This window comes from Sapajus apella, unplaced genomic scaffold (genome assembly GCF_009761245.1).
Source record: "Sapajus apella isolate SASKATOON/1434 unplaced genomic scaffold, GSC_monkey_1.0 scaffold61, whole genome shotgun sequence".
NCBI classification, from domain to species: Eukaryota; Metazoa; Chordata; class Mammalia; order Primates; family Cebidae; genus Sapajus; species Sapajus apella.
In genome coordinates, this window is record NW_022437001.1 from 12250181 (window position 1) to 12264420 (window position 14240).

At 36.9% G+C, this 14240-nt stretch overlaps 1 protein-coding gene across 1 annotated transcript in view; it reads left to right on the forward strand.

Annotated features, from left to right (window-relative positions):
* Window positions 1-14240, forward strand: part of MGAT4D (MGAT4 family member D) — a 51652-nt gene that overhangs the window by 5846 nt on the left and 31566 nt on the right. Inside the window, exons 2-3 of the mRNA XM_032246515.1 lie at window positions 8625-8783; window positions 11627-11764. Of these exons, the coding sequence (XP_032102406.1) occupies window positions 8625-8783; window positions 11627-11764 (297 nt within the window). The remainder of the gene's footprint in view (window positions 1-8624; window positions 8784-11626; window positions 11765-14240) is intronic.

Here is a 14240-nt window from a genome sequence, read left to right on the forward strand (position 1 = left end):
GGTCTTAGCAAAATTATACTACCCCACCCCCCACCAACCCTATAAGGCAACTACCTTTTAAAAGGTAGGAAGTGGACACTGCCAAGCCAGTTAAAGGGAATACCCCAAACTAGTACTGCATTACTTTTGCTGTGTATTACTATAGTGAGAGCAGTCACAGAATGAACCCAGATTCAAGGAGGTAGAGAAATTGACTTCTTGATGACTGACAGGGAAGGTCACAGTGCACAACACCATTTGACCTGAAGCCACCTTTGGAGAAACAGTCTGCTGCACCGCCCTCCTCCTTTTTTGTGCTTCCCTGTGGTACTAAGGTGGCAAAGAGCTGGGGAGGCAGAGGTTTTCTTCCATGACAGCAGCCTGGTAGTTTCAATTTCTCTGGAAGACTCTTGTATGTGGCAGACATCTAATGCTCTTGCAGAGGTAGTTTGTGGCTGCTTCTGGGGGCCTGCTGTGGTGTCTCTGCTATCTATTCCCTTAAGGGATATCCATCTCCTGCTTGAATTCTTCCTCCCTAGCTCTGCCTTTGTCACAGCTCCTTGTTGCTGGGACTCTTCTGCCTGGCAGATGACCTTCCTGCAGACAACCTGCAATATTCACTTGAGCCACCCATGTCTTTGCCGCTTCAAGCTGCATGCCTGCCGGCTACTTCATATGTTCTCCCTATTGGCTTAGCAGCGTCTCTCCCTTCCTCCTGCCCCTTTTCGTCTGGCAGCATGAGGACTTTGGTAGGGCCACTAGTTCTACAATTTTCAGGGTAAAAATGCTCCTCAGCCCCTGAATTAGTGAAGAAAGGACTCATCCTAGAGAACCCAACTGTATTTCTTGGGGATCTCTTTCTCTCTCTCCCCTTCCTTAATGGAGGGAAAACACCCTCATCCCCATCCAGATGGGGGAGTGCTTCACCAAGGTGTATGACCTTGCGGGAATATGCCAACAAGATAGATTGTTATTACTGTCCATGGGGCAGAAAAGGAGCTCCCAGATGCAGCTCTAAGTCAGCAGAATCCAAAGTCCAAATGTGGGCTCTTCAAGAGAATAATTGAAATGTCTTGTGGAATTTAAAATATATGTACAACAACAATGCATGCCAGCAATTACAAGAAAAGGCAAGAGGGGAAAAATGGACTTAAATTGTACTAAACTTGTAGAACTATTGAGAAGAATGTAAGAATTTGTATTTGACTAGGATTCATAAGTCAAGGATTCATGTTGAAATATCTAGTTGAACCACTAAATAATAGTAAAATAGCATAACTATATACTAACTCTATTAAATGTGCCAAAAAAGAATTAAAATATTTCCTCATTGAATATACAATAAAATTCAACTTGGTGATTACTAAAAGAGACACAATTGAATTTTGAAGACAGACATTTTTGAAGAAAGGGGACGGAAAAACACACACCCACAAACCTAAACCAAAATAAAGTTGATGTAGCTGTATTACGTTATCAAGCAAATGGGCTTGTGGCCCAATGAATGCAGAAGCCAGTAAGTTTGACACTGGCTTTTGAGAAAAGAAAGGTTTTGTTGTTGTTTTGTTTGTTTTGTTTTTTTTTTTTTTTTTTGCAAAACCAGCCATCCAGGAGATCAGATGCAGGCTCAAATCTGTGTCTCTCATTGGGTCTGGGCCAAGTTTTAAGGGGTCATAGGACAAGGGAAAAGATTTAGGAACATTGGCTTGGCAGAGTCTAATTGGAGGGCTTCCAATCTGGCCGTTGATGGTAAGGTATGTTGAGGCAAATTTCAGCTCCATATCTTCTGGGCCAACAGATCCCTCTCATCTGAAGGAGTTCCAGTGTTCAGGTTCAGGCTTCTTGATTCAGAGGGAGGATTCAACGATTCTGGGTGTGTTTAAAGGTCACAATTTTGCTATTGCACTTTCCCAGGCTATATGAATTGCAATTTCTGGCTCTGTTATACCTACAAGGTAACTTGACATTTTTCAATGGGGTAGGTCCAGGTTGGGCTGGTCTTGTAGTTATATTAATATCAGCAAAGTAGACTCTAAAACAAAGTGCAGCATCAATGCTGAATAAACAGAAAAACCATTAGCAATCAAGAAAATGCAAGTTTAAAACATGAGTAACCATTTCATACTATTCTGTTCTTTAAATTAGGAAATTGGACATTTAGTGAGAATATGGAGCTTTGGCAATTCAAACTTTCCTTGGAGAAGTATTCATTCAGTTGCTTCTGTTATGAAACACATGCCTTTCTTATGTCTTAGGAATTCTACTAGTAGTAGGGTTAAAATTAGTGTACAGCCTTATCAATGGTTTATGGCCCATGTCTGTTCTCACTGATCAGTACCTATCCCATACATATTGTTGAATATTTTAAGTAACGTCTCTACCACCAGATATATCCTAGGGAAGCTCTTGAACATGTTTACTAGGAGACATGTACCAGAATATTCTTGGTAGCATTTCTTATCATTGTTATCAACAATAGAAGAGACAAATATGTTGTGGTATATTCAGTACATTGGAACATTTTACAGCAGTAAAAATGAATGAACTACAGCTTGATTCATCAATATAAATAAATCCCAAAAGCATAAGTTGAGCTAAAGAAGCAAGTACAGAGTTTTATTTGTTAATATATAAAACTAAGTGTAAATCAGCTTGCAAAAATAGTAAAACTATAAAGGAAAGCAATAAATGATTAATACAAAATTCAGGATTCTGCTTATCTGGGGTGGGGAGGAAGAAGAATTGGATCTGGGAAGGAAACAGGGAGAAGGCTAAGGTAGATAGTGATGGACTCATGAACGTTCGTTTTTATTATCCTTTAAACTATCTTATATACTCTTTGTAATGTCTAATATATTTCATAATAAAACCTAATCCATAGAGGGGCCACTCATAGGGAATTTAAAGGGCTTAGTACATAGTTTGATTTGATTATTGCAAAGCATACATGAGGGGTGCATAATCTGAAGTGTACTTTATGTTTTTAGCTTCATCATCTAGTAATTGCCTTAGATATTCTTTCTTTGGAAACACATTGGGTACAAGTAAATTAATAATAAATTTAAAGTGGCCTGCCAATGCTTTAACATTATACCTTTTCCCTTCTATTTATTCTCTGAATGACTTATATACTTTCCCCAAGATAAACTGTAGTAGGCCATTCTTGCATTGCTATAAAGAAATATCTGAGACTGGGTAATTATATTATAAAGAAAAGAGATTTAACTGGCTCCTGATTCTGCAGGCTGTATAAACATGGTGCCGACATCTGCTCGACTTCTGGGAAGGCCTCAGGGAGCTTTTACTCAGAGCAGAAAGCTAGGCAGGAGCAGGTAGGCATATCACATGGCAAAAGCAGGAGTGAGAGAGAGTGGCAGGAAGATACCACACACTTAATCAGGTCCCAAGAGAACTCACTATCATGAGGACAACAACAAGCCATGAGGGATCATCTTCCCCCATGACCCAAATACCTTCCACATTGCAGATTACAATTCAACATGAGATTTGGTGGGGACATATATTCAAACTATATCATACACCATACCATTTCATACTCTGTGCATTTATGGTGTTGTTTTCTGAGGCTGGAATGCCTTTCCCTTTCTTCTGTTGTAGGCAAGCTTCTATATATACAAGTTCTCAAGTCTTCTCTCTTCTCTGAAACCTTCTCCACTTCCCTCTCCTACTCCTCAGTTCTCCTTAAGAATGAATCATTCCTGCCTTCCTGTGCCTGTGGCACTTTGAGGATAATTCTATTTTAACAATATATTATAATTAGTAATGTTTAAATACATTCCCACATCCCTTGCAGCCTGATTGTTAGGAACCAGATTTTATTTATATCAATTTAATTTAGAGCAAGAACCAGATTTTATTCATGTTTATTTACCTACCACATAGCACATGACAAGTATTTAACGGAAGAATGGAAATCTCAGCATGCTTCTTGTTACTGGGGGTGTTTAGTCAGTGAAATTAGGTCAAGTCACATTCATGGCCATGTTGTAGAGGACCTGGTAGACCAAGGCAAGTAAGCACTCGGGGAACCATTTATTGTCTTTGAGCAGTGTTTCCAGAAGATTAATCAGGATTGGAGGTGAGAGACCAATCAAGAGGCAATTATAATAGTGCAGCTAAAGGCAATAAAGCTTGAACTATGGTAATATCAATGATGATAAAGAGCAAACCATGAAAGTGGTCTGTAACAGTGCTTCTCAAATTTTAATGTGCAGAGCAGTCACCTGGGAATCTTATTAAAATGCACAGTCTGATTCTAGGGTGAGGCCTGAGAGCCCACAGCTGATGCTGGAGATTTATGCCAACAAGCATGGTAGTCAGGTGGCTTGGAAGCACCTGAAATGCAGCTAGTGAGTGCAACTGAGAAACTGCATTTTTAATTTTAACTAGTTTGAGTCTACATTTAATAACTGAAATTGTGCAAAATATTTCTCCATTAAGCAAAATTGTACTGTTTTGGTAGGATTAAATTTCACTATAATTATTAAAATTTAGCATCTGAATTGAGATGTGCTGTGAGTGTAAAATTCAGGACTTAGAATATTTAGTACAAAAATATAAAATAGCCCATTGTTCACTTTCATGTTGAAACAACCTTGTGGATATATTGTATTAAATAAAATACATTGTTTAGTTTCACTTGTTTCATTTGTTTCTTTTCACCTTTTAAAATGTGACTACTAGAAAACTTTAAATTACAGATGCGGCTTGCATTTTATTTCTGCTGGAACACAATGCCTTGAAGCCTTGCTGTGAGAGGCACAGATAAGTGGCACTTGGGATTTAGCCTGGAACCTATTTTTAATGGGCAGAAGTTGCATTCACCCATTGCACACTTGAACTGGTGTTTGTTTTCACAATTTCATTACAGAGATGCCCAATTGACTCAAAGCATCTAATTATTGTTTATTTCAAACCTTTGCAAAATAATGTTATAACATTTCTTCTTCACTAAATACCTGAGTATATATGCAAGTAATATCAATATTTTAAATAGAATACTGATGAATGAATTATCAGGGAAGAATGTACAAGAAGTAGATCTAAGATTAAAGATTATATCCTTTAACATTTCTCTATGGTTGTTGCTGTAAATACTGCTTCCTCTAGGGAAAACTTTCTCTTTCCATGTTTACCAAATTGATCCCTCAGGGACTGGCCTACAATGTAGAAACCCACATAGGCTGCATCACCCATGATATATCAACTCAAAACAATGCAAAGAGAACATTACCTGGGAAACCCTAATAACATGAGCTTAAATGATATCTCCTTCTAAAGTTTGTAAGCATCTTCAAATAGAATTTACAATATGAATATTCAAGGCTTATCTGGATAGTTGCAGCTCTTTTGATTAAAGCACGGTTTAGTTTAAGAACCATTAAAATCAGTTCTTATACTGACAAGTCCATTCATTTCATTAATTTATTTATTCATTAAGCATATATTTGTATAAAAGCTATCAGCAAGTCACTGTTTCAGATAGTTGGAATTGAGTAGTAAAAAGTTCTTGCTGCTCTCAAGCTTACATTCTAGAAAGCTCTGGAGTGAAACATAAAAGCAGTCAATACACAATATGAAGTGAGGTGGTGATAGGTGATTTTTTTAAAAAAGAATAAGGGAAGGACAAGGGTGTGCTATCTTACAAAGGATGGCAGGGTGGGCTTTCTTAGCAGAAAACTGAATGAAATTAGGGAGCTCCTACCATAACAGGATATGTGATAAAACAAGGAAAGGATATGGTGGAAGAGCATTCAGTGCTGAGAGCACTGCAAAAGCCAAATCCCTAAGGTAGGAGAGTGTTTGGTTCCTGTGAGGAACAGTAAGGAGGCCGGTGTGGCTGATGCTGGGCTCCCTCAGAGTGAGGTAGGAAGGGCAGGAAATGAGACCAGGGAGGAACTCAAGGACTGATCAGACAGGACTTTGTGAGTCATGGTAAGGACTTCGGTTATTTTACCAAGTGTGATGAGAAATATTTTGGACGGTTTTGAGCAGGGGAGAGGAATTATCCAATTTTTGCCACAGACTATCCACTTGTGTGGTCTTATTCAGAAAAAACAGATGAGTGAAAAAATAGCAAATGTTTCAACCCAAATGTATCACCATTTTTTTTTTTTTAAGAGACAGGGTCTTGCTCTGTTGCCCAGGCTGGAGTGCAGCAGTTCGACCATGGCTCCACTGTAGCCTTGAACTCCTGGGCTCAAGTGATTCTCTCGCCTTGACTTCCCAAATTGCTGGGTTTATAGATATAAGCCATCATATCCAGCCAACATGCTGACTTTATTTCCTTTTAATACATACCCAACAGTGGGATTGCTGCATTATGCAGTAGTTCTATTTTTAATTTTTTTTTTTGAGACAACTAAAAAATCTCAGCCCACTGCAACATCCACCTCCTGGGCTCAAGTGATTCTCCTGCCTCAGCCTCCTGAGTAGCTGGGATTACAGGCATGCAACACCATGCTCAGATCTTTTTTGTATTTTTAGTAGAGATGGGGTTTCACCATGTTAACCAGACTGGTCTCAAACTCCTGACCTCAGATGATCCGCCTGCCTCAGCCTCCCAAAGTTCTGGGATTACAGGTGTGAGCCACCATGTCTGGCCCTATTTTTAATTTTTTAAAGAGCCTCCATACTGTGTTCCATAATGGCTACACTAATTTATATTCCTGCCAACAATGTACAAGAGTTTCCTTCTCTCCATATTCTCACCTTTGGTCTTCGATAATAGCCATTATAACAGGTGTGAGGTGGTACCTCATTGTTTTAATTTGCATTTCCCTGATGATTAGTGGTATTAAGCACTTTTTTATATACTTGGCCATTTACATATCTTGTTTTGACAATATCTATTTGAATCTTTTGCCAATTAAAAAAATTTTTTTTTGCTTTTGACTGTTTGAGTTTCTTATGTATTTTGGATATTAATCTCTTATCAGATGTATGGTTTGCAAATATTTTCTTCCACTGGAGAAATTTCAACCCATATATTGTCTCTTGGGTTGAAATATTTTCAATCCAGGTTGTCTCTTCACTCTGTTAATTGTTTACTTTGCTGGGCATAAGCTTGTTTAACTTGATGTAATCCCATTTATTTATTTTGGCTTTTGTCTGTGATTTTGGAGTCATATCTGAAAAATCATTGCTCAGACCAAGGTCATGAAGCTTTTTCCTATTGTTTTCTTCTAGTAATCCAAAGTTTCAGGTCTTACACTTAAGTCTTTCAACCATTTTTAGTTAATTTTATACATGGGTTGAAATAAGAATCTAATTTCATTCTTCTGCATGTGGATATCTAGTTTTCCCAACACCCTTTTATTGAAGACACTGTCCTTTCCATAGTGTATATTCTTGGAGACTTTGTCAAAGATTACTCTAAATGTGTGAATTTATTTCTAGGTTCCCTATTTTGTTCCATTGGTCTATGTGTCTGTTATTATGCCAATACCATGCTATTTCAATTACCATAGCTTTGCAATGTATTTTGAAGTCAAGTAGTGTGATGCCTTCAGCTTTGTTCTTTTCATTCAAGATTGCTTTGGCTTTTTGGGGTCTTTTGTGATTCCATACGAATTTCACGATTTCTTTTTCTGTTTCTGTGAAAAAAGTAATTGGAATTTTTATAGGGATTGCATTGAATCTGTAGATTGCTTTGTGTAGTATAGATGTTTTGATAATATTCTTCTAATCCATGAACATGTGATATCTTTCCATTTATTTGTGTCTTCTTCAATTTCTTTCACCCAGATTATATAGTTTTCAGTGTGCAGTTCTTTCACCTCCTTGGCTAACTTCATTCCTGTGTATTTTATTGTTGCCATTGTAAACGGGGTGGTTTGATTGATTTCTTTCCTGGATAGTTTGTTATTAGTGGATAGAAACTCTACTGTTGATTTTGTATCCTGCAACTTCAGTTTACGTGCACCATCATCATTACGTCTTCACAACATCTCTGAGGCAGGGTTTTTTATGTATGCATTTACACCAGAAGGAGCAGAGGCTAACAAAAATTAAGTAATTTTCCCCAGGTAACACAAATATTAAGCAGAAAAACTGGGATTTAATTATACATGATTTGACATTAAAGCCAACAGAACTCTTAAAAGAGTATTCTGTAATTTATTTAGCAAATTTCCTACGGTTGGGCACTTTGGTTGTTTCCAATTTAAAAAAGTAATGCTAAATACTACTGCCTATGGTAAATATCCTTAGTTCAAATCTGTGCATATATTCTTCATAATTTTCTTCAGGTAATTTCTTTGAAGTACATTTGGGGGATTAATAGGGTTACACTCAAATCTGATATATGCACACCATAAAAAATTTGGAAAACAAGGAAGAGCACAGTGTAATAAAGCAAAAAATCATTGATAATCTTACCTTTCTCGTATCACCATTTTTAACATTTTGTTCTTTCTTTCCAGTCTTTTATAATTGTACCTATGCACATATTATATGTATGTAGCACTGTATATATACATATATATATATACCTATAATAACTGCATACATAGTACTATATATAACTATATTGAAACTTGCATTTTACATTCTTATCTATTATAGAAAATTGTGTGACACCATTGCTACAGGTACCAATATATACACATATGTTTTCATTGCAGATAATCAATTAATTAATTGTAGAAACCATATTTTGGAGTTTAAAGAAAATATGCTACACTTAAGAAACAAGACTGAAAAAAATAGCCAAGAGATGATGAAAGTTTGGAAACAAATGAAGTATGAAATTATGAAGAGAGAAAATAAGTCAGGAAACTTAGGTTTGTGTTGATTTTGTTTTTGTATATTGTGGCTTATTTGTTTGGTTTTGTTTTTGGAAAAGTAGATTCAATGTCATGATTTTAGGACATCTTCTCTCTATAAACTTCACTAAATAAGCATTGGTTCTTTATCGTGAGACATGCAAAAATCAGGTAAGAGATATCACTGACCTACTTTCCCTCATCTCAACCTCAGAAGTAGTCTTCCTGCACTTTCTGACTCTGTGAATTGCACCACCATCCATAATCCATCTAATAGATGAAACCAGAAACCTGAACATCACCTCTGACCCCTTCCTCTGCCTCTTGCATACTTGCATGTCAGTAATAACCAGTCGTGTTGATTCACCATTCTATATATTTCAAAAATTTGTCCACATTTTCCATCATCATCTCTGCTACACTGGTCAGGCAACCTTCCTGTTTCATCGGGGTGACTAATAACATACACCTAACCTTTCTTATATAAACCTTCAGTGGCTCTCCATTTCTCCAGAAAAAAAAGTCCTGCCTTGTGCATCCCCTTTGTACTCCAGTCCTGCCCCTACCCTTAATCCCTGGCAACCGTCGATCAGATCTCTGTTCCTATTGCTTTGCCTTTTCCGGAAGCCATACAAATGGAATCAAACAATGAGTAACTTTGAGACTTGCTTCTATCACTTAGCATAGATTTACCCAAATTGTTGTGTGACCAATTGTTCTGTTTCTGGTGCTGAGTAGCATTTCATTGTATCAATGTACGCTTCTATCACTTAGCATAGATTTACCCAAATTGTTGTGTGACCAATTGTTCTGTTTTTGGTGCTGAGTAGCATTTCATTGTATCAATGTACAATGGACACATTGTTTATCCTCTCACCAATTGAGGGCCATTTGGGTTGTTTTCAAGTTTGGGCAATTACAAATAGATGCTACTACAAGCATTCATGTACATGTGTACATGAATGTAGCCATTAAATTTTGGTGTGAAGAGAAGCTTTAATTATTTTAGAATTAATATGTAGAAGTAGGATTGATAGAGTATAGGTAAGTATATGTTTAACTTTATAAGAAACTACCATACTGTTTTCCAGAGTGGCTGTACCATTTTTTTCACTCCCTCCAGCAATGTATGAGAGTTTTAGTCACTCCAGTTTATTATAGCCATTCTTTTAAAAAAAAAAAAAAAAAAAAAAAAACAGGCTCTTGCTCTATTGCCCAAGCTGAAGGTCAATGGTACAATCATGGCTTATTGCAGCTTCCAACTCCAGGGCCCAGGCAATCCTCCTTTCTCAGCCTCGAAAGTAGCTAGGACTACAGTCATGTACTACCAAACCTGGCTAATTTTGTTTTTGTAGAGATAGGGGTCTCTCTATGTTGCCCAGGCTGATCTCGGACTACTGGCCTCAAGCAAGTGTCTTATCTCAGCCTCCCAAAGTGCTGGAATTATAGGCCCATACCCGCCCTATTATAGCCATTCTAATGTCATGATATCTCATAGCTCTACATTGTATTTCCCAGAAACTAATGATGTTGAACATTTTTTATGTGCCTATTTGCCATCCAGATATCCTCTTTGGTGAAATGTCTGTTCAAATGGGGAATGCAATGGCACAGTCATGGCTCACTGCAGCCTCCACCTCCTGAGTGCAAGGAATCCTCCCACCTCAGCTTCTTGAGCAACTGGGATTACAGGCGCATGCCACTATGCCCCATTCTGTGTGTGTGTGTGTGTGTGTGTGTGTGTGTGTGTGTGTGTGTGTGAGATAACAGAAGATGGGCGTCATGCTATGTTGCTCAGGCTGTTCTCAAACTCCTGTCTTGTCAGTTTTTTCAATTGAGTGATTTTGTTTTCTCACTGAGTTTTGAGAGAGTTCTACACATTATCCTGGATACATGTCAGATGGATATGTGATTTGGAAATACTTTCCTCCAATTGGTGACACCCTTTCTTTCTCTTTATGATGCTTTTCAGGGGGCAAGCATTTTTAATTTTTGATGAAGTCCAATTCATGAATTTTTCTTTTATGTATTTTTTGTATTGTTATATATCATCTAAGATCTCTTTACCTATCCTCAGGGTCATGAAGGTTTTCTCTTTGTTTTTTAAAAAAATTCATAGGTTTATGTTTCACATTTATGTCTATGAATATTTTTTAGCAAATTTTTATAAACAGCATGAAAAACAGGTCAAGGCTCAGTTTTTTCCACATGAATGTCCAAGTGTTCAAGCACCTTTAACAACTGTCTTTTCTGCATTCAGTTACCTTTGCAACTTTGTCATAAGTCAGTCAACCACATTTTTGTGAACCTATTCTGTATTCTGTAGTCTGTTTCATTGTCTATGTATCTATTTTTTATATAATATCACACTGTTTTGACTATATTGTTATGTATTATGAATTAAAATTGGGTAATGTGTGTCCTCTAATGTTTTCTTTTTCAAAATTGTAGAGGCAAACTCTAATGAAGGTTACAAATATAGTCATTAAATTTTAGGGGCTACAAAGCAAATTTATAAAGAAACAAACTTTAATAAAGTGATACTAATCAAAGTAACAAAGTAAACCAATTATAGCATGTTTCAGTTATTCTTCTTTCATTTGGGACTGATGCTTCTATTGTCCTCTGTGTAGCTTCTAATGCTAGGCTTAAATTAAATATTACTTTATAAATAAATATGAACCAATAATAGTTGAGCTATATTTTTAACATTATTATTTTGATGATTCACATTTTAGAGTATTTTTATATGTTGAATGCTAAATTAATCTATGAGTTTATTAACACCCCTTAAAAAATTATTCCAGAGGGAGAAAAATCCCTATAGTCATCTACTCAGAAGCATTATTTTTTTCTTTCAGTTGTGCAGAAAGCAGACGTATTAAATAAAAGTGAAGCAGTATCTAATACATTTGAAGACTTTAAGTTCTTTTTTCCGCAACTAAGGAAAGAAGGCAGAATTTATCCTAACGTAATCATCAGCAAAGGAAAAACTGGTGGTAAGAAAACTTATAATAGGAAAATTAAATACAGATATTTTGATCTTTGGGGACATACTTTTAAGGTTGAAGATGTAATCCATTAATGTCATAGATTGATATGCAAACTACCAACCTATCTGGCATTAATTTGGATTACCAGAAGTCAGTATACTGTCTGGCAGAAAATAATAGTTCTCTAAACATTTGGTGACCTGAATTCAAATTTGGTGTTAAACAAATGCTTTGAAAATAAGTAATATAAGTCAAATATACATTAAGCATATGCCAAATGTTTGGCAACTCTTTTCTCCTTGGTTTTGGCAAATCTAATCTTACCTGGCTATTTTCCTATTTCCCAGTCTTTCTGGAGACCAAGGTCAGTAATAGTTTTATGGAACAGGTGATGTTTGAGGTAAGCCTTGACAAATGAGTTCAGGTTCACCAGGTATACAAGACAAGAAGCAGCTTTGTAGTTTAAAGCAGGAATATTAAGCTAAGTCTCAGGATACCTCCCATTCCCATTAAACCTCACTCATTCCGGTGAGTGAGTCACTCCAGGCCAGGCCCAGGGGCTCCATGTTTTAAGATGTGGTTTTGTTGGGAAATAGTTATGCTTATCCATTTACTTGTTGTCTGTGTGTGCTTTTGTGCTCCAATGGCAGAGTTGAGTAGTTGCAACAGAGGTGGTGTAACCCAACAACCAAAAATGCTTACTATCTGCCCCTTTACTTAAAAAAAAAAGTTTGCTGACCTCTGCTCTTGGCGGTTCCTTGGGAATAAGTAGTATTGTTTTGTATCACGTGCCTCTGATGACTGCTCCACTTACTGAGTTCTATGTTTTCTTACATTATCTCATTTAATCTTCACGATCCAAAGCAGTAGGGCCTATTATTGTCATCTCTATTTTACACCTGAGAAAACTGAGGCTTAGAGACATTAAGAAACTTTCTGAGTTCATACTTATAAAACTCTTTACCTATGTACACATATACATGCATACATGTGTGTGAATATATGAGAAAGTACATGCTAGACAAAAGCTATGGTTTGTAGGAAGAGGAGAACTTGAAAGACACATGCAAGAAAAACAATGCATAGCAACTCTCAGATCTTAGATACCAAGAATAAGCACAGCCTTGCATAAGCATCAGCAAATATAAGTAGAAGCCCATGACACAGAGTGAAAGGAAGGAGGGAGAGACACGTTGGCGGTTGGGAGGAGCAACAGACCTCCTTGTGTAGGGGACTGGAGGATTGAGATAACCCAGTTGTCAGAGCCGTGTTAAATCCAGAATAATTTAATAATTCCCCAACTATTTCCTGATCTCCAATCATAATGTATGTATTTATTTATTTATTGAGGCCTTTTTGGTGGCTTTTCTCAATTACCAGAAGTGATTTAAGGAAGATTCTGTTACAGGCAACTAAAAAAAATCTTAACACATGAAACATATGTAAGAGGATTGAAGCTGGTGACAAGGCCTACTGGGGAATCCATCATCGGTTTTGTTTATTCTGTATTATGAATAAGTCTCAGATAATTTCTGCTCTCTGTAGTCCCTCTATAACTATATTTTGTTGAGTTCCCTCATCATTTTTTGCCTGGTTTATGGAAATATATTTATAATTTCTCTCCTGATTTTAGTATCACTGAAGTTAATCCATTTTTCATACTTTCCTCGAAGATATGTTAGTAAAATTCATCACTGATCATACTTGACTCCTGCTTGAAATTCATCAGTAGACTCTCAGTGCACATAAGATGAAGTTAGACCCTTGGTAGGGTATATACACAAAAGGCTAAATCTTTCAAATCTCAGTGTCTGCCATGCCTCTCCTTTCCAGCAACCAAAACCACTTGCAGTTCTTACAGATAGGCCAAGCTCTTTGAGAACAGATAGGACAAGCTTCATATATTCTGCATGTGCTAATCACTGCCTATAATGAACATACCCCCTTTGGCAAACCATAACTGATTTGTAATGTGACTCCCTTATCCAATATGACTTTCAGCTTAAATGACAACTTCTCTGTGAATTCCTCCATGTCTCCTCATTTAATAAGCTTCTACACTGTTATGGGCACTTCTTAGATCCTGGGATATGGGGTGAACATGACATAGACCCCACCTTCATAGAGACAAATGATAAGGTAATTATAATAGAAAGTTATAATAAGATAATTATAATATAAAGTGACTGGTGCTGTGATAAGGGAAATACCAGGATGGAGCCAAAATTCTATGCTATGCTTTCTGGAAGAAGTGTCATATGAGTAACATGAAAGGTAGAATAACTGGAATAGACTAAGTAGGAAAAAGGTAGGTGGTGGACACTGGAAAGTAGAGGATGGTCGTCCAGATAGAGGAAAAAAAAATGTGCAAAAGTCTGACAGCAAGAAAGCCTAGAAAGGATGTGTGTCTTGCCATGCACAATGGGGGCTGGAGAGTATTAGTAGCAAGACCATGGAAACAGGCCAAATAATGAAGGGGCCT